The sequence below is a fragment of the Trichosurus vulpecula genome, chromosome 7, assembly GCF_011100635.1.
Source record: "Trichosurus vulpecula isolate mTriVul1 chromosome 7, mTriVul1.pri, whole genome shotgun sequence".
NCBI lineage: Eukaryota > Metazoa > Chordata > Mammalia > Diprotodontia > Phalangeridae > Trichosurus > Trichosurus vulpecula.
This window is the reverse complement of record NC_050579.1, coordinates 20,062,735-20,083,931: the sequence shown is the minus strand read 5'-3', so window position 1 is coordinate 20,083,931 and position 21,197 is coordinate 20,062,735. Positions and strand designations below refer to the sequence as shown.

Here is a 21,197-nt window from a genome sequence, read left to right as displayed (position 1 = left end):
GTTGGCCATTCCCGAAAAATCTCCCTCCCTAATGCACTGGGGCTCAGTGAAATGGGCATCTGCTTTTTCTTTAAGGGTCTCAATTTTCATCTCTACTTCTAACAGGAATCTCAGTCACCGAATCAGACTTTGAGCTCAGAGCTGACGTGACTACGAGGAGATAAACTACCGTCTCCCAGCCTCCTAGAGCCTTCTGCATACTTCTTATTCATGAAAAGGCATTTTTTAAAAAAGTGTAGTGACTCTGAATTTGTGAATACTCTAAGTGCTGCAGGTTAAGAGACTGTAAATGAAATACATAATTTCTAAAACATCATGCAAGAAATATGGTTTCACATCTTACAGTCCAAGTCCTACTAGTTAATTAATACAAGCACGCTGAGGCGTGATAGCGGGGGAATACCTTCCAAATTGTAACTCCCCCTCCCCGAAATCAAAAAAAGAAATATTAATTAAACTTAAGAAATAATGAATGCACCATGAAAATGTCATCCAAAGATGCTGACCTAAGACAAAAGTTTCAATGATACACAATACGGTCAAAAGTTTTCAATCAATAATATACAGTATGACGACAACATCTTGTAAAGTATACCCAATACTGCCGGCAGTCTATCCCACTAAAGAATATTTGCCCCCTTTCATCTCTTCCTAACAATCAGATAATAAAATACAGCACCTATAAATAAGCAAAAAAAAATAATATATATATATTTATATATATACCGAAATCATCTATTGTTAGTTTTAAAGATATGGCAATAAAGGAGTCTAAATTAGCAAATTTGTTGAAGCCAAACTGATAAAAGAGCATATTGAAAAAAGGTGGCAGTAATGCACTCTCATGTGTGCACAGGTACGTAAGAAAAGACGAGACGTAGAAAACGGCTTTCACGCGCGCACACACACACTCGCGCACACTCTCACTCACCTCTATTCTCACGCACATACACATAGACAACAGGAGGAATTAGAGACAAGTTAGACTTCTGATTTGTACTCAGTCTGTCCTAAACTGTGCATAAAGGAATCTTTTTTCAAGAGGCAAACTTGATAAAGGGCAGAACCATCTGAACCGGAATTCAAGAGCATGAACATTTTGGTTTAAGAGTCTGGGCCGTTTCTATTTGGGGGACGAGGAGGGGCCGGATGGTTACTGCCTTGCGCTCTCTTTTTCTATAGAAAAAAAATAAACAGCCTTCCCACAACTTCAACATAGTGATCAGTGCGTGTAGTGGGAAGAGGGAGAGATAGCAATAGTGAGTGTGATAGCAACAGATAGCTTGTGGGGGGTGGGAAGAGACAGAGACAGCAGAGACAGAGAGAGAGAGAAGGGGGGGGTAGAGAGAGACAGCAGAGACAGAGAGAGGGAAAAGGAGGGAGGGAGAGAGAGGAGAGAGAGAAGAGAGGGAGAGAGAGAGGAGGAGGAGAGAGAGGGAGAGAAGAAGAGAGAGGGGAGGGGGAGAGAGAGAGGAGGAGGAGAGAGAGGGAGAGAAGAGGAGAAAGGGAGGGGGAGAGAGAGAGAGAGAAAAGAGATTATGATGCCAATGGAGCTATCTTCATCTGAGGCAGGCTTCAGCTCAGTGAGAGTGGTTTATGACACCATCTCCAACAGGGAAAGACCTCCATCGACAAGGAACAGAACCCTCTCCCAGTTCTCCTGGGCACCTCAAATTGTAACCAAGGGCCCCCGAGCTGCATGCTGAAATGTTACTGGCCAACTCTTTTCCCTCTTTCTTTTCCAAAGCGTGCATACACACACGCACATGCGCGCACACACACACACATACATACACAACACATACACATCCACACAGGCAGGCAAACAAAACACATAGACGCTATAAATTAAGCAAAACCAACAAGTACATATTACGGTTCTAACTTGTCTCCGAAACCTCCCAGATATGAGGTCTGATCAGCGTGCTCTGCGGTTAGAGGTTAAAAAGCAGATTATAAAATACCTAGATTCCGATTTTTTTTGTCCTGATTTGGCCTAAAATGGAGTGTATTAAACAAACCCTGGTCTGCAAAAGCCCAGAATTGGTTAAAGCTATGGAGTCATGTGCACTACGTGTCAAGGTTCTATCGTCACTCACAGAAAACACGACGCCCGCCCGGCCCGTCAGCTACCACAAACCAACATATTTTCCTGATGTGACTTTTTTTTTCTTTTGTTAAAAAATATGTGGAGTAAATGTGTTTTTTTTTTAAATTCAAAGTTTCAAACAAGAAGATTCTTTTCTTGAAAATATTTAGGAATCCAAACTAGTGTGTTTAGAGTCGGCTTGACTGTGCAATCTCTTAGTGGCAACTGGACAGCTACAAAAACTTTCTTTTTTTTTAAACTTTTCTGAAAAATTTCCCCACCCCCCCCTCCCCATTTTTTCCTGGTTTAAGAAGATAATAGTGTATTATCGCTCTGAAGCCATTAGATGGCGGATAAAAAGCCCCCTTTTAATATGTGGGTTTGATTTTTTTTTTAAAAGCCCACACGAAAGACGAGGGCACAAGGCAAAGGCTGTAAGAGTTATTCCAGAAACTGTGGAAATCACTTAGGGCGATAAAAAAACACTTGAGGGTACAAAAAGGCTTGACTACACATCTGTTTTCTTCCTCGAAAACGCAACGTAAATGGGCTCAGCGCCCCTTCTGTTTTCTATATGCACCTTGGCCTATGGCGATTTTGCCCCGTGGCCTGCAGGGCGGTAAGTGCGCAGCCCAAGGAGTGCCAGTCGGCGGAGGGAGGTCCGGCCCCGCCTGCCCAGCTCTCCCGAGCCAGGGGCCAGCGCGCCCTCAAAACTCCCACTCCACGGGCTCTTCCCGGCTGGCGGCCTTCTCCAGGCGGTGGATGATGCTGTTCAAGTTGGCCGCTTTCTTTCTCCTCAGCGTGTTGTCCCGCGTGTTCCTGGAGCCGGCCTCGGGGAAGCTGAACAGGCTCTGCAGTGAGCTGGTCTTTTGGGAGCCCGGGCCCGGGCCCGGGCCGGCCGCGGTGGAGCTGGTACTTGGCAAGCTGGGACTTTTCTCCGCGCTCTCCTTCGGCTTGTAGGGGCTCTCCCCGGCGGGGACCGCGGCGGAGGCGGCTGAGGTAGAGGCGTCCTCTTCTGGAGCAGAGTTTGGCGGGGCCTCCGGGGGTTCTCCTGCACCTTGAGACCCTGGCGGAGAGCTCCGACGCGGCCCCCCGGGCCGGCCCTCGTCGTCGGTCTCGGCCAGGGTCTCCGTTCCCAAATGGAGCGAAGACTCGGTCTTCTGCTGGGCCTCCCCGCCCGCTTCCGCCGCCGCCTCCGCCTGCCCTCCCTGAGACTTTGTGGCCGCGCCGCCGGCTTCCTCGGGCGCTTCGGGGCCGCTGGTGCCCGGCTTCCCTTCGGGCGGCCCCTCCGCGTCCGCGCCGTCGCAGCTGTCGCCCTCCGAGCTGTGACAGGCCGCCCGGCCGCTCCTGGCCGACGGCGAGTCGCTGGCCCCGGCCTGGCTCTGGCTTCCTGCTTGGATTTCTTCGATGAATAGTTCTCTGCGGATGCGAGACCTAGGAGAGAGAAGACAAGCAGCGGTCAGCCGGGGGACACCTAACCAGGGGTCACCGGGGTCGAGAGATTGCAGAGTCAGACCTGGGAGGGGGGCCTCGGAGGCCTTCTAGCCCACCTTCCCATTTACAGCGGGGATCACAGCGCCGGGAAACCAGACATCTGGAGCTCGGGCCTCGGCGGCCACCTCGCCCGAGCCCTCTGAGGTCCAGGGCGCTGACCCGTCCTGGGTCACCAACGTGGCCCTTCCTCGCCTCTTTAGGTCCGTACTGACACGCTGACCCTCCCCCGGACTCAGTCCTAAATGTCACAGTAGAGATGGTGACTGCTCAGGCTCGGAGGTTGGAATGACCAGTCTGGATCTTCCTTTTACAGAGAAGCTCTGGCTCTTCCCAAGGCGCACCCTTACCCAGTAACAGAAGAAAATCAAATCCGGCTCTTTCTAAGCAACTAGAACCCAGAACCGGAAGTCAGGAAGTGCTGAGTTCGAATTCTGTCACTTACTACTTGTGTGAACCTGGGGAAATCACTTCAACCTGTTTGCCTCAGTTTCCTACATTGTTAATATCTTTTATTTATATGGTACCTACATTTCCTCTTATGTTTCTCTCCCCCTCCCTGAGAATTGTCACTTTTTTTTGGAGGGGGGGAAGGCAGGGCAATTGGGGTTAAGTGACTTGCCGAAGGTCACACAGCTAGTAAATGCGTCAAGTGTCTGAGGCCGAATTTGAACTCAGGTCCTCCTGACTCCAGGGCCAGCGCTCTACTCACTGTGACACTCGGCTGCCTCAGTTTCCTGAATTGTTAAAGGAGCATCACAAAGGCATCTAGCTCCCAGTGTTGCAAGCTAGGATTGAGAAAAGCTCCTGGCAGTGCACCTGGCACACAGTAGGCACCAGCTACTCTCATTACTTCTCCCTTTTTTCCATGAAGCCCCACACCACCTTTGGGGACCAGGACTTGGTCTGGGATCCAGAGCAGCACCGCCACAGGAGCAGCAGGGGGGCAGTGGGATGGAGGCACAAACACGTGCACTGCCCCCTCCCAGGGCGAGTTTGAGAGCCTCACGGGTGAGCCGGTGCCCAGCATGAGGCCCGCTCTCAGTAAACGCGCCCAGAATGGAAGAAGGCAAGGACCTCGAGTAGATGAGTGGCGGCTTGGTGAGCAGAGCCCCTCCTGGCTGCCTGACCCTGGGCCAGTCCCTTCTCCTCCCTAAGGCCTCAAGTCCCAGGGCAGGGGAGGAGCCGGAGCTGGAGCCCCTAGCACCACTGACATCCTGGGCGGGGCCCAGAAGAGGAGCCCCACTGGCCCCCAGCAGCGCTAACCATGTAATTCCACCCCCCAGTGAGATGTCAGTGCCTCTTAAAGCTCTCTTTAATAGTGACCATGACTTTTTATCTCTCCCCAAGTAAAGGGGCAAGAGGAATGAACTGAGAGCCAGAGGACCCGAGTTCAGATTCTACCTCTGATGCTTACTCCGTGTGACATCCCTGCACCTCAGTCTCCTCAAGAGGCTGGCCTGGATGGGGCCCGGGGCACCTTTCAGCTCTAGGTCTGTGATCCCCATTTGGATTAACTGACAGAGTGTGTGCCTGCACAGAAGCTTAACTGGCATGTTAACTCAAGTCAAATCGAGGCCTAACAGACTCCCGGGGAGAGAGGTATGGCAGGGACGGCCATGGGCTGTGTGTGTGTGTGCGCATGCACGTGCAAGTATATACCCATGAGAATGTGTCCATACATGTGCATGCATGTGTACGTGTGTCTGCATGTGTGCAGGGGGTTCATGAGTGTGTATGTGTATATGTCTGTGCATGAGTGTGTGTTCATGCATATGTGTGTGTTCTTGCTCAGAAGCATGTCCTTGTGCCTGGATGATCTGTGTCTGTGTGCTCATCTCTCTGGCAGATGCTGGGGTGGGGGTGAGGGGAGGAGAAGGGGCCCATGGGCTGCTTCGGCCACAGGATAGTCGCCGTAGTTGAGGACATCGTGTGTCCGGCTTCAGGGTTGCCTTCAGCAAGGGCAGTCAGGGAGGGGCCCTTGCAGAACATGGGGGCAGCCTCAGAGCAGGGGGCTCGAGAACCCGTCAGGTATGGGGCTCAATCCTGGCTATGTCACCTTGGGGAAGTCAACTTCATCTTGTCTGTAAAATGGGTTGGACTCCATGCTGTCCAAGGTCCCTTCAGGCTTTCACTTTGGGTCTTGATGTTGAGGAATGCTGGGAATTCCACAAGTTTGAAATGGGAAGGCCCTCACGGATGGTGCTCTAGTCCACTTCACCAACCTGCTTGAAGCCTGTGCTTTGAATACCTCCAGGGACAGGGAGCCTGCCCCCTCCCAAGGCAGGCCATTCTACTTCTGGAGAGATGTAACTGTTAGCAAGTTTTTCGTCTTTATATCAAGCCTCCCTTTGCTTCCTTGCTCCCAGTTCTGCCCTTGGGGCCCTCCTTCCTCCCCACTCCAGGCCATCAGGATCTAGCTGCTTTTGCCCCAAGGACAGACAAGCCCCAGGCTCTGGCCATCCATCTAGCAGTTCTGGATCTGAGCCACTGTTAATCACATCCATAGCAAACCCCAAGACTCTCACTCTGGTGGCCTAGGTGCATGTGGCTCCCGTGGTCTGTTCTCGGTGAGGCCACAAGGATCAGGCGTCCTGCAATAAAGGACCTGCTCCTCCACAGCTGTGGTCAAGCCTTCTGGAGGCAGGGGAGGAAGGGTGGTGTCTACAAAGAGCACCTGCCCCTTGCTGGCTGTGTGGCCTTGGGCAAGTCACTTAATTTCTCTGGGCCTCAGTTGCCTCATCTCTAAAATGTGGGGGTTGGAGCCCATAGCCTCTGAGACCCCTTCCATCTCCAGAAATGTGAATCCTATGCATTCAGGATATTCAATTTGTCTATTTAAAAAACATTTGTTAAATGTTCCACTCTGACTAGAATATCACGCTAGGGGGTGTAGTGGAAAGACCCTTTGATTGGAAGTCAGATGATGTGGGTTTGAATCCCAGTTGTCACATACAAGGATGTGACTGGAGTCAAGTCATTCAGCCCTTGGGAGTTCATGTTTTCTCATCAGTACAACGGGAGGAGTGGCCCTGCATGGCCTCTCCCCAAGGGGGCGCTTCCGTAACCCCAAATGTCGGTCCTGGTCCTTTCACTGTTTTCGAGAGCCCCTCATCAGGACCCCTCCCTCTGTCAAGGTAGAACCCCATCTTTTAGCAACTTACAGTCTTGGAGACTAGGGCACTCACAGGTGAAGTGACTGGCTCAGGGTCACACAGCCCAGCATAAGTCAGAAGGACTCCAATCCAAGTCTGCCTGTGGCCAAGGACAATTCTGTCCCTGCTCTGGCCTGGTGCCTCTCTGGCCATCACTGTCCCTCTCTAGGTTGATGAGCTCCAAAAGCTTGCAACGAGCATGTGAAGGCCTACAGATATGATTTCGTGTGGAGAAAGAAAGGGACGGCTTTTTAGCAGAGGTCCTCAAGATGGAATTGAACGTCTGAGGACCGGCCTTGGATACCTGCCCTGGGGGAGTCCCTTTGGCTGGCCACGTTGGAGCGTGGCCCACATTCTGGCCTTGCTCAAGGCTCTTTCCACTCTGGCCTGCTCCCCGGCTGTGAGGAGCAAGGCTGGATGGAAGCTCAGGGTGTGTATTAATGCCGAGAGCAGCTTTCTGAAGGGGAGGATCAGAGGAGTTGTTGGCTTGATGCTGGGACCCAGAAGAGAGGCTGAGACTTGTCACCAATGTGAGAGATAATGGCCCTCTGGTCTGGGGAGTGAATGTGTCCAGCTGCAGCCCCAAGCTTTGGGTGTGGGAGCGCCATGCAGTCTTCTACTTCCTTCTGTCTTTTGGAAGAGTTTCCAAGGGCCCAGCTCTCTGGCTTCTAGGAGGAGAGCAAGTATCCTATGGGAGATGTGTCTACACTGCCTAATTTATTTGACAGAGCACCAACTAGGAGGAGAGGGCCTCCTGTGGCATGCATGACACCCACCAGGGTATAAGACTTTGAGCCCCTCGAGGAAGAGGAAGCTGCTTGAGAGGGCCTTTGGGGTCCCTTCCAGGTCCAACGCTTACGCCCTGGGAAGTCACTGCACCTGTGACCCTCAGTCTCTTCATCGGTAAACTGAGGGCCTGCCTCAAGCTCAACATCACAGGTTCTTACCCTGTGGCCCATGGACTCCCAAAGGGCCCACAGCTAGATTTCAGGGGTCTAGGAATTTGGATGGGGAAAAAACATTACATATTTAATTTCACTAACCTCTAACTAAAACTTCCTTTAATTATTTAAAAACTGATTCTGAAAAGGGGACCAGAGGCTTCAGCACATACTACCCAGAGGGTCCATGACACAAAAGTCCATCATCCTGGGTCCTAAGTCCCTTCACCGTCTCAGGCCTCAGTCTGCTCACCTGTCTAATGGACCCCGAGGCCCTTCCAGCTCTCCTGCTGTGTGGTCTACACTCCCTCCTCCCTGCCTCAGGACTGGCTGCCCTTCCATGATGGTGATAACCCCTCAAAGGCTCCCATCTCCTGCCTTCACACGGTGTCATTTTCTGTCCCGACAAGAACAGTCCAAGGCATGATTTCCTGTGAATTCACTCAGGCAGAAGAGAACACCGCCAAGACCTTGCTGCCGACTCCCAGCAGGAGAACGCTTCTGAGAAAGCCGGATGTTTTCTGTCCTTGGGGACCTCCCTGAGGGGTGGCCCTGAACTACATGGCCTCTGTCCCCGGGGGGTGAGTGGCAGGCAGGACAAGGGACAGTGGGGAGGTGGTGGTGGTGGTGGTGGCCGTGGAAGGGCCTGAGAGTCTGGAGAAGAATGTCTGCTTGGTAAATGCCCGGGGACAGAGACTGTGTGTGTGCGTGCGTGTATGACTATTAGCATCTCCTCCAAAAAAGCTCATTAACACAGCTAAACGTGCTATTCTCTAATTGCCTGGCTCTGCAGAGATGGAGGCAATTCCATATGTGCTGAATTCTGGGAGGAAGGGGTCCGAGAGTCTGGACAGGCAGTAAATTCTCTGCCGTGTGCTCTTGTCGGGAGATGACACCCAGAGTGTGACGTCTGCTGTGGTTCCTGGGGACACACACACACACACACACACACACACACACACGCATGTGCACACATACACACGCACACACTCTCTCTCTCTCTCCAATGCTCTGCTTAAAACTGGCCTTTTGAGTAGAAAACTTCAGAGGGAATATTATAAACCAGTTCCATGGCCAGAGAACACAGCCTGAACCATGTGACCCATGGTGACAAAGACTGGCCACAGCCCAGCCCCGGGGAGGGACGCTAGGAAGGCGTCCCCCAGCCAGCCACACACATATCTCCTCGTACCCCGGACAAGCCAGGGGCACAGTGGTGAAACCCAGCCGTCTGTAACATGTGGTAAACAACTGCTTCTTGCCCCGGGGAGTGGGGGGTGGGCAGGGACCGCCTAAGATCTGAGAACCCTGATGGAAGGAAAGCCCACTGAGGGCAGGATTAAGAGTCAAGGTAACTAATGAGATCCTGAGGAAGGAGGCCTGAAATGAAGTGAGCTGAGTGGACCCCAGGAAGCCAAGGCCCCCACGCTGCAGAGCCTCCGGTCAGTGAGCATCTAGCGAGTTCTTACTATGGACACACTACCACCTGCCCATTAAATGTCGCCAACTGCACGTCTGGTTTTTAGTCACTTTTGGTCATGTCCAACTCCAGACACCTTCAACCCAACATGTCCCAAACTGATTCGTTATCTTTCCCCGTAAACTATCCCCTCTTCCTTACTCCCCTACTATTGTTGAAGGCACCCCTATCCCCCAGCCCCCTAGCCTTGCAATTTAGGCTTCTTTTAAGCCCCAATGAAAATCGAGCTGCTAAAGAGGCAGCCAGGTGGCTCAGTGGACACAGCACTGGACCTAGAGTCCTTGAGACCAGAGTTCAAATCTGGCCTCAGAGACTCACAAGCTGTGTGACTCTGGGTGAGTCACTTAACCTGTTTGCCTTAATCCACTGGAGGAAATGGCAAACCACTCCAGCGTCTTTCCCAGGAAAACCCTACGGACAACACTGATGTGCTGTGCTCCGTGGTTCACGAGGAGCCGGCCACAAATGGATGACTGGTTGACAACAAAAATCCCATCTCCTGCAGGAAGCCTTTCTCCATTGCTCTTAATTAAGGCCTTCCCTCTGCTGATTTTTCTCTAGTGTATCCTGCCTGTAGCTGGTGTGTGCGTCACTGTCGGCACCTCATCTTCCCTATTAGATTGTGGGCTCGAGAGCAGGGATCTCCATCCCCTAGTAGGTGCTTAATAAATGCTCATTGGCCGAATGACCACCAGGCACTGTGCTTATGTTCTGACCCGGTAGAACATGTTGATGAGTGTGTCCTGAATGAAGCAGGCCAGGGAATGGGGCTGGCTTCCTGCAGCAGTGAAAGGAGTACCTTCTATGCACGGGACAGCAATGGGGGCTGATTGGCTTCTGGGTGAGCAACAGAGAGCTGGACTACAGGGAACCAGAGGCGCAGCCACCTCCATGGAGCTTGGAAAGGTGGGGTAATAGGGAGACACTGGAGGTTCCGGAGGAAGGGAGTGATGCAGTGTCTTTGGCAGCAGCTGCACAGCTCTTTCCTAGCTGGCCTTTACTGACTGTTCCACCCCCTCCCCACTCAGAGTGAGTCCACCTGTGATGTCACACTACCACCCCTTGGGAATGGATCATGTTAAGCTCCTCGAGCACCAGACAACTGAACGAACCCTTGATTGCCAAGGGGTGTGGACCAGCCCCCTTCTTTCATCTCCCCCCAGGGCTGGGCGGAGTGCTGGGACCTTGTCAATAATCCCAGGCTGCCGGTTCAGAGCTGGAGGGACTCCCCCAGTGCCCGGGGCAGGATGTGGACCCGCACCCTCCATCCTGCTCTCTTTCCCCCAGTCACCCGGCAGCTCACAGGCTCATACCTGTAGTTATGGAACCAGTTGATCACGGTGCTGGTTTTCAGGTTGAGCTGGGTGGCGAGTTCTTCAATGGTTTTTGGTGATGGGTATGGCTTTTGCTGATAGGCTCGTTTGAGAGCTTCCTTCTCTTCTGGTGCCAACACCACGCGGGGTTTCTTCAGCTGATGCTGGGGCTGGGGGCTGGCGCCCTGGTTGTAGTCGATGCCCACTGAGGAGGGCTCACACGGCTGGCTATCGCTCACTGAGCTGTGCCTCCGCTTCATGTAGGCTGAAAGAGAAAGAAACCACTTTAGCTTCCCAAGGCTCCTGAGGGCAATGATGCTGATCAGACATTTATCAGGCACCTCCTACGGGCCAGGTACTGTGAAGGACAACACGTTGGCCTGGGGCCCAGCTTCTTTACACCTAACTGGCTCTTAGAGAACTGCCTCGAAGGGGCCCCAAACCACGTATGTGTCTGAGTCTTGGCCTCCTGATTGTGTGTCCAAGGCTCTTTCTGCCACACGGTCAGTGTCTATAGCATCCAACCCTATTCCTCTCCCTATCACAGACACTGCACTGTGAACTTTCAATTAATCCTAAATCCACATGGGTTTTACAGCCTGTGATGACCTGGACTCTTGTTGAGAAATGTCCCAGAGTGGTGAATCACCGAGGTCCGGAATGCAGCAGGGAGAAAACTGATAGAGATTACCGACATTTATACAGAGATGTAACAAGCGCCATCTCACACGGTCCTCAGGTCCTGGGGGCATCGTGAGATTACTGATTTAGCCTTAGGACAGGCCTGGAACCCCTCCAGCTTACAGGGGAGCTCTGGGAGAAGACAGGTGACATGCGCAAAGTCATGCAGCTCAAGGAACAGAGCTAGGATTCAAACCCGGGTCTGCTGACTCCAGATCCAGGGCTCTTTCTACTGACCATGCTGCACTTCCCCCACTTGACAAATGAAGAAACTAAGGCTTGGAGGTGCTAAGTGACTTTGGGCTTTCTAAGGTCATGGGGCCAGGAGTGAGGGTCCAAAGCAAGATTCCAATGAGAACTGATAAACAGTACTATATAAGAACACATTAATATTTCAACTCACATACTATAAAAGATACATTATTATTACTAACAACAATAATATATTCTAAAATAAAATAAAAATGAAATTCAGGTCATTGTTGGTCTTATATCATCTGTTTTTCTTCTTCTCTTCCTACAGATAGTTGGCTGTTGGGGGACTGAAGTCCCTCTAACAGAAGGAGACTGTTACCCACTTGGCAGTTAATAGGTTCGGAGAATTGCCCAGGTCTCTCTTAAGGGACCTGCCCAGGGTCGCCCAGTCAGTAAAGTGTCAGAGGCAGGATCTGAACCCTGATCTTCCCTACTCCAAGGCTGAACAAAAAGTGGGTCTCAATGTGTTAGCAAATGAATCCTCCATGATCATTCCTCCCGCTGAAGAATTTGGAATACAGCTTCCAAGAGGTGCCTGGGAGTGATGGAGCTGGACAGCAGCTGCTTTGGCTGAGCCTGAATCCTGCCTATCTTCTATACACTGTGCTTAAAATCTCCAGTGGCCACCAGGGGCTCCCTTGTGATCACTGTTTTAGAAGAAAACATGGAGGCTGGGGAACAAGAGTGGACATGGGGTGACTGTCATCAACACCAAGGGTGGTTGTGGGGTTGAACCCCAGGGAATGAGGCCATGTGGCAAAGTGGATGGGAGCTGGCCTTGGGGCCAGGGAGCCCCAGGTCACTTCTCTCTTCTGGGCCTTGGTTCCCCACCTATCAAATGAAGGGTGGGACTTAATGGTTTCTAAAGGTCCTTCCAGATCATGTTAGGCCACCAGATGCAAAAGGACAGTAAGAGAAACCTTAGGAAGGACTGGTGATCTAGGCACATTGGGGAGGCAAACAGAGGCTTCAGACAGTAGCCTGGGGATAAAGGAAGAAGAAAATTCTGCCCCAAGGAATAGAGGCAGCTCTCAATGCTGGGTATGTTGCTTGCTCTCTTGGTGGATTATCTGCGGCACAAGTTTTTATCTTTGGTTTATATTTCTTTGTTATTTGATTTCTTTTCAAAGATTGCAACTCATTATCAGACTGAGGAGAACATCATTAGAAAGGTAAATTTGCTCCTCCCTGCACCCTTTTTATCAATTTATAAATTTATCAATTTATCATTTTTATTTCCAAGCCAAACAGAAATAAATGCCTTTTAGATTATCTGCTCTTTTGGGCCAGCTATTTCTCTCTCTTTCCATTACTGTAGATAATGGAGAGTTGGATGTAAGCACCAATTCCTTTTCAAATGTGATGCTTCAACATCATGGTTACTGTTTAACAGGTCAGGCTCCTGGCTCACTTATTGGGGTTGATTCATGTTCTCATGTCCTGTGCGTCCAAGGCACTGTTCAGTTTGTAGGAAGCTGGGTTTGCCTTCTTGGCCCATGGAAGACCCTAGACTCAGCAGAAGCAGTAACTCTATGCTGCCACAAGATGGTGCTTGGAGCCCATGGAATGACTGCACCAGTGTTCTAGGGAAACTCCTCAGGTCTGGTGAGGCTGCTTGATATACCTCCTTAAGTGAACATATTAAAAATAGAAATACCTTATGTTTCCTGGTCCATGCACTAAAATCTGAGATTCTCCCACACACTATTTTGGGGCTGCTATGGATGGCACTTTTGGGATCCTGAACCAATTCCATGTACAAACTCCTCCATCTCCACCAAGGACACTACCTTCCTCCTCATCACCCACGTTTCTCAAGTCCTCACTTTCTCCCCAATCAGCTGCCAAGTCTTGTCATTTCTATTTCCTAAGTCAGGTCCCTTGATTAAGGTCCTTGTTGCCTCCCACCCAGACTATTGTGGTGGCCCCCACCCTGGCTCAAGAAGGGCCAGTGGCTCTTGAGGACTTCTGGGACAGAGTGCAGACTCCCTTGCTGGACATCTGAAGTCCTTTCCAGTCTGTCTCCCGGTGACCTTTGCGGCCTCGGAGCACATGACTGCCCATCACACGTGCTAGGTTGCAATCCTTGTCCACAACATTTTGTCTTCCTTCCTTTGGGCTCCTGGGCTTGGAGGACCCTCTCCATCACCTGTGTCTGGGGGTCTCAAGCTTTGCTCAAGGACCACCTCCTACAGATCAGGTCTCTGCTGATCCCTGATGGTGTCAGTCCCCCTACCCCTCACCCCATTTCCTTAGAATCTAATTTGCATTTATTTCTATGTCAAAGGATGAGAGGATCACAACTTTGAGACTGGAAGGCAGGCTCACTGACCTGCTGAGAGGCACAAGGCTACTAAATCCTGGAGGCAGAATTTGAACACAGGTCTTGTCGACTCTGGCCTTATCTGCTATGCTCCTAGCTGCCTCTATTATGCATATGGACATACTACCGCTTCTAGTGGAACGTGGGACTATTTTGTCTTGGTCTCTACATCCCCAAGCTCTGGCATGGAGTCTGGCACACAGTAGGTGCTTATGAATGCCTAGTGAATGAATGTGGTATTAAGGAGGCAAGCACAGAATCCGTTGGGGCCATGCTGAAAGCTTAGTGAATAGACCCATCCCTTAGATTGAGGGATCAAGGTGAAGGAACTTGGTGGAAAAATATGGTGACAACGGCATGTCAACGCTATTGTTTCCTCCGTCACTCATTTGAAAACATGACTTGGAGAAGGAATCCATGTTTCCCTGATGGTGGCCAAAAGGGCCAAGACACTGAGGAAGGACTGGAGCCTGTTGGCCAAGGCAGAGCCAGACCATGGTAATAGCCCTCGGAGCAAGCTCTTACCTGGAGGGACTGCCAGATACATTAAAAAAGCTTTGGGTGCTTTGAGCACGGGGCTCCTGTGCTCAGAACTTGTGTTTTTGCAGAGAAGAAATCTGTTTTAAAGCCTCATTCTGCCAAGGCTTCCTTCCCAGCAGCAAGGCGGGTTGGTCAGCTAGGTGGTGCAGTGGTTAGAGTGCTGGGCCAGGAGCCAGGAGTTCAAATCCAGCCTCAAACACTTACTGGCTGTGTGACCCCGGGCAAGTCACTTCACCTCTGCTTGCCTCAGTTTCCCCATCTGTAAAATGGGGATGATAATAACAGCATGTCCCTCTCAGGGGCAATGGGAGGATTAGATGGGATAATGTCTGTAAAGTGCTTAGCACAGTGCCTGGCACGCAGGAGGCACAATGTACATGTTAGTTATGATTAGTGGGAAGAACACTGGACTTGGGGCCCAAGGCCTGGTTTTCCCATTGACTTGTCTCAAGACTGGGGAAGTCAGCTCACCTCTGAGCTCTGGTTTCCTCGGGGTGACAATGCTTGTCCAGAACAGTCTAGAGGAAGCTTTCCCGAGTCAGGAAGCCCGAGGCTCCAGGGCCAGCTGCGACCCGTGCCAGCTGCAAGCCGAGGACCCTGAGTGTGGAGACGGTGCTGCCTTCACTGGCAGAGGGATGGTCTCCCCGGCACACAGCAGGCCCTTAATAAATGTTTACTAAATCATAGGTCTGCCAGAAATTTAAAAATTATGAACTTTGTAGAGATGTTGAAAGAAAATGGCTTTGTTTTTGAGGGCAACACTTGGCAAGCTGTAACCACGAGCGGTCATTTGGCTACCTTCATTGGTATCGTTTTTATTCCTGTTCTGTAACCTACACAGCACAGGATAACAACACAAATAAACCTCAGCTGTCCGATGAGATCGGAAAAAAAGACCCTGCCACCTACGGGGCTCCAGCTGGTTCCCTTCCCTCCTCCTCCAAACAGGCCAACAGCACGCTGGCTGGGAGGGGTCACTAAGGAACAGGCTTGCAAAGCACGGGCTCACGTGAGGCCGAGATGGGGCAAGGGGCAGCCCCGAAGGAACGTGCCAACCAGTGGGAGAGCCTCTTGGGCTCATACTGGTCTGATTGGCCACAGCTGGCCATACGGGGCACCTTGACCCTCACAGTGTGATATCATTTGGTCTTCTTGGAGCCTGAAGGACAACAGCCAACTGACCAAACAAATGCTGCATTGCATTCGACTCGTGGGCCATTGTCTCTTCAGATCGAATTTATGAGACTCGAGAACTGAAACAGTCAACCTGGGGACAAGGAAGCCCCTCGCAGGGCATGCTCACCTTTCTTCTCCATCCGCTTCATGTCCATCAACTTCTCCACGTTGTTGGGATCATTCAACCACAGCTGCATCCGGACAAAGGGCTCTCTTCCCTTCAAACTCAATTTGTGCCAGGGCTTGGGGCGAGCGAGAAGGTCAGAGACGGAGCCTTGGGTGAGCCCCAAGATCGTCTCCCCAAACAGACGCTGACCTGGGAAGGAAGCAAACCGAGCCGTCACTGCGGGGTCCGACGTCCGCCACATGTGGCGGAGGATAGGGGCCCCCAATCCCTCAGCGTGGTGGCAGCAAGGAAAGACTTTAATGAGAAGGTTGTTAATTAGGCCCTGGAGTTGCTGATGCAGACCAAGAAGGATCAGAGAGAATGCAAATCTTCAATTCTCCCGGTTACCTCAAAAGATGATTGGGTCAAACATGAACACAGAACACCTTCTTTCTATTCTGCACATCCTGACATACGTATATACTGGGCCACACACAGAACATAAGCTCCCTGTAGGCAAAGACAGCTTCATTAAACAAGGTCTTTGTATCCCCAGGACTTAGCGTGCGGCCTGGCACACAGGCGGTGCTTAATAAGTGCTTGCTGACCAATGGATGAATTACAGGACCATCGTGATGATTTATATTTTGGACATCCTAACACGGTCCCAGAGCCCCCGCTTCCCCTTATGTCTCCAGGGCCCACTCAGGTGCCACTGCCCAGAGCAGGTGCTGATTGACTGGATTTCAGAAGTGCCTCCAACCAGCACCCCCACCATCCCCGCTCCACACACTGTCAGAGGTGTCAGCAAATGCTTTGGGAACACCTCCCCCTTTCCACAGAAATGAGAAGGCTTCTGAGATTTGTGTGCTCACCACTGGCTTCCAGGGAAGATTCTTGGGAAAGTCAAACAAATGAACTCTAGGCACCCAAAGGTTAGAAAAGGAGAAATACAGTTTTGATTAGATGATAAAAAAACAAAACCGGGAGCAGGTCATGGTTTGTCTCTGGTTTGCCCCTCCAGCATCAGCAGGGGGCTACTCAGAGACACAAGGCTCTCTTGTTTCACAGATCCACACTTTCTTCTCGGAGGCTCTTTTCTTCCCAGAGCCCTGGCAAACCTGCCTCTTCCTCCCTGCCAGTCAGTGGGGTATCTGGCTCTTCAAGATCACAGCAATGAGAACTTTAAAAAAAAAATGCCATTCAAAGGCAGAAAAGAATCTCTCCCCTGTCTGATGGTTACTCAGCTACAGGTTAGGAATGTGCCCATTTATAGCTGTTTAAATGAGAACCAGTTATGATCCAGACTGCCCTAATGGGGAATGCAAATCTCTAACATGTGCAGCCCATGGAGATATAGACTCATCTTTGATGCAGAACAAGATCTGGTGGTGGAGGAGGGGGGTCAGATCATTCCTAGAGAAAGGCTCTCACCGGATCCTTATAAGAAGACCTCCTTGGTGCTGATTTCAGATCTTGCCGCTCTATGGGCTTCTTCCCCCTTCAGCCCAGCAGGCCCAGGGAACCAACAGCAGCTGACCTCCTCTTTCAACAGAAGACTGTTCCAAACCCTATCCCTTGGAAAGATCCTCGCACTCAAGGAAAACGATGTATAAATAGCTTTTTTCTGTACGTCTGGCACGCCCAGACATTAGAAAAACAAAAACCCCTCAAACTCAAGCCATTATTCTTCGGAACCTAAGAGGCTTCAGAGAATGCCTGCGTCTCAATGTCTCAATCAGCCCATTTCCGTGCTCTCTGTCCCTGGCTGCTGTGATGGCTGCTTGCTCTGCAGTCTTAGTCCCAAGGGACAAAGGTCATCATCCTTCCAAGTCGAGCAGGCTTTGCTGGTCCAGGAAGGAAGAGGCCTACGGTGACCATGGAGAAAGCGTCTTGGTTGATTCACGTCCTTCGTGGTGCAGGGCAGAGAAGGGGAAGCTGTCATCCTCAAGAGACAGGCCAGTCACATGTCAAGTCTCACAAGTTTTGTCGCTAAGCTTGGAAAAACCCATTTATCTGTGGCATTTTGTCCTTCGATGCCTCCCCCTTTAACCTTCTGACCACAGCAGGGGCAGTTCTGGCCGCTGTGACTTCATGCCCTGGTGAGGTAGGGCCCACAGGCCGCCATGCTGCCCTGGAGCTCACCAGGAAGTACATCCCTGCAGTGAAAGCTGAAGAAAGCGCCGGGTGGCAATCTAAGTGACAGGATGCCAAGGGGGGACCGCAGATCTTACAGCTCGATGATCCAAGAGATCATCGAGTTCAACATTCTCCTTTTAGAGGTGAGGAAACTGAGGCCCGCAGGAGGGATGTGCCTTAGCCAGGGTCACCCAGCTAGTGTCTGAGGTGGGATTTGAACCTGGGTCTTCCTGACTCCAAATCTACTTTATCCACTATGTGTCTTGTGTCGAATGAAAAGACAAGCATTTCTCACAGAGAAACAACTCATCACACCTTTAAATGGTGTGACTGACCATGGGCATACCCCTTCCTCTGAGGGAGGCAGATCAGGAGACCGCCCAGCTGCCTCCTGTGTTGGCAATCAAGATGGGCTCTCAGCACTTAGTTCAACCAAGTGCCTTTGAAGAGTTTGGCCTTTGTTTCCTTGATTAAATTAGGAGTCCTTGAGACCTCCTTGCCTCAAGGGAAAGCCTAGTCTACGTGGGTTTGAGTGACGTCTGGGACATCAGAGGCTTTTAGACCACGTGGGTTTAAGTCACCTCTTTGTGGTGATTTTAGGTCACGTGGATGAGTCACATGTGTGACTCACCTTTGACCCTGAAAAAGGTATAAAACCAGGGGTTGGCTTTCTCTTTTTGGGAGCTCTGACCCACAGTGTGGTGGCACACGTGACTCTGGGCCAGCCCTTGTTATGAGCTCCTGGGCTGAACTCAGATGTTGGTAACTATGAATTGTATTTGGTCTGTCTGTTGACGTTTGTAATTTGTTTGTATTTGCTCTGAAGTTCAGGGTGCTGGCTTTTTCCCTTGAACTAAGTAAATGATATTTGTACGCTGGATTAAAGTAAACTTGTCAACCCCTTAACGTTGCTTTCCTTAGTAACGCAGATCAAAAGGACCTGGGCTTTTGCGGCCTTCTGTGAGCTGTTGTTGGTTTTTCACCCCCCACAGCAGCTGCCAGTCGGATTGTGTTTAAATCTGTGATCTTCCTAAACATCACCAACGGGCTTCAAAGACCCGCACCTTAGGAGCTGATGGCAGTTGTGGTGGCGAAGGTTTCCACAACTGACATTATCCTTCCCTGTCCATGACATGGAAGGCTTTGTCCGGCACCAGGGGGGAGAGAGCGTCTCTTCAAACAAAGCAGACTGGTGATGGCCCCTCTGCTGCTAAGGCACTCAGGCAGAGCTCCTAGGGATGTGACATCACGACTGTTCCTTCCTCTCCTACTTCCCTTGGAAAAAGCTAAAAAGGGAAGAAATCTGGCCCATCCCAAGGACTCCCAGCTAAACGTCCAGCAGCCCAGCGAGTTGCCCCTGTGTGCATCCTGCCACTGTGGAAAGAAAGGGCGCTGGTGCAGGAGACTTTTATGTCTGAGCAACGCCCAGGACAGCACTCAGTTCAGATGCCATGTCCTGAGGACAACTGCCTCTGTTGCTGGAGAAGACAATGCCCAAACTGGCTTTGTCTTAGTGGAGTTCAAGGAGGCGCAAGGGCAGATAGATGCTTGGCCTATGTCGGTCTTCTGAATGCCCGAAAGAGGGAGAACGCACAAGGAGCCGCTCCTTCCCTCCGATTGGCCGACGCCAGGTCAGGCGGCGAAGATGGTACTCAGACTGCCCACTTCCCAAGCTGGTCACAGAATATTGGCAGTTTCTGACCAGAAAGTGTGGCAGACCTCGCTGGAGCAAGCATTCTGGGCCGAATGCCTGACAGGTGAAACGTTTAGATCCGTTCCATGCCCAACACACAGCTTGGGGCACACTTCCTCCTTTTCTGCTTCTGGGGCTTGTTAGTCACACCACGGGGAACAAAAACCATGGAAAGGACTAAGTCAAAAATGGAGCCTCAATGTTGGATATAGGAAAGAGTAAACAACAGCATTCTGGGCCCAAGCACGAAAACCAGAGATTTCACGCCCGTTTAATAGTCTGTACTGATCTGGGGTTGGAAGAGACCTCAGAGGCCATCACATCATTTGACAGGTGAGGAAACTGAGGCCCAGAGCAATTAAGTGATAGGTCTAAAATGGGAAGGGACCTTTGAGAGTATAGAGCCCAACCCCCCCTTTTACAGATGAGGAAACTGAGAAGGTAAGCAACCTGACCAACACCACACAAGGAATAAGTATCAGAGGGGGATTTGAACTCAGTTTTCTGCAGCTCCAATAGCCAATGATGCTCTTTTCCTTAGCCTGCCCATGCTCCTCCAAACACTTTTCTCCCTAAAACTCAAAAAAGAAACAGTTCATAGGATACCTAGCGCTCCCTGAGGGGAAGGACTGTACCTGACACACAGTAGGCGGGCTTGCTGGCTGGTCCCAGCAGAACATAAGCTCTTGGAGGACAAGGCCTGAGCCAAGGAGCCCGGCCTGCGTTCTCACCCCTAGTAATGAAGGACGGTATTTACCAAGGTTATTGTCCGTGAGCACTTCTTTGACCCTCTTGGTGATGCCATACGTGTCTAGCTCGGGCGACATGGCGACCAGCTCTTGGATGCTGAGGGCCGAGTGTCCTGAGAGCGGCAGAGGCGTCGTTGGCTGGGAGTCAGAGGCAGGAGGGTCCCCGGGCTCTGGAACTTTTCCATCTTTGCTTGTTTCGATGGCAGGACACGGCTGCTGTACCAACTCGGTTAAACTCTTTACCGATTCGCTGGAGCTCATCGGGGATTCTGGGGCAGGGCTACAACTGGCCGAGGTCTTTGGAGTGCTGTCTGTAATGGAAACATGTGAAGCCCTGGTTTAGAATAACATTCTCTCCGAGTCTGCATTGACTTATCTTATAAACAATAATTAAACACCTGACTACACAATACATGCACCAGGAGTCTAATACGGGCTCTAAAAGGATCACCTCCCTGAAAGGATGCTTCCTCTGCAAATGCAGTATCCTATTTTTCTGACCGATTAGAAAAATCTTTTCCTTGCAGCATACAAAAATAACAGCGACAGGAGAATTCAACAGATCTCAGTAATGTTTTCCCGGATTCACTAATCATATAATCATGAATTATTATTCTTGCAATTTTCTCTAGTGCAGAATGAGGTCAGTTAAGACTAGGCCAGGGTAAATCTTTCCTTCTCGAGATCAGAGATGGAAGGGTCTTCATCAGCCATCTGGCCCACCCCCCTCATTTTACAGAGGGGATGAAAGGCCTTGAGTGGGCACTGAATGGCAGAGCTGGGTCAGGAGCCTGGGGCCTCTTGGGGAGCCAGAAAGTGCTCTTTCTAAAACTGTGCCTCTGAAATGCCCCGTGGGACTTCAAGTGTGAGGGTGCTTCATTCTTTCTTTTTTTAATTAAAACAAATTTTGGACTTAACCAGAGCCAAGGAAAATGAGCATTTCCACACACATGTAGAACAGGAGGAGGGGCTTGTAGGAGAAACTACAAATCTCTACCGTGCAGTTAGTAATGTTTAAATAAATCAATAGTCTTTCCCCAAGGCATGTATCACCCCTTCTCTTCCC

The 21,197-nt window shown here is 50.9% G+C and overlaps 1 protein-coding gene across 1 annotated transcript in view; it reads right to left on the bottom strand.

The window, feature by feature from the left end:
- Positions 1-2,796: 2,796 nt before the first annotated feature.
- Positions 2,797-21,197, bottom strand: part of CUX1 (cut like homeobox 1) — a 347,958-nt gene continuing 329,557 nt past the window's right edge. Inside the window, exons 21-24 of the mRNA XM_036768125.1 lie at positions 20,140-20,442; positions 15,572-15,760; positions 10,470-10,734; positions 2,797-3,523 (exon numbers count right to left, since the gene is read on the bottom strand). Of these exons, the coding sequence (XP_036624020.1) occupies positions 2,797-3,523; positions 10,470-10,734; positions 15,572-15,760; positions 20,140-20,442 (1,484 nt within the window). The remainder of the gene's footprint in view (positions 3,524-10,469; positions 10,735-15,571; positions 15,761-20,139; positions 20,443-21,197) is intronic.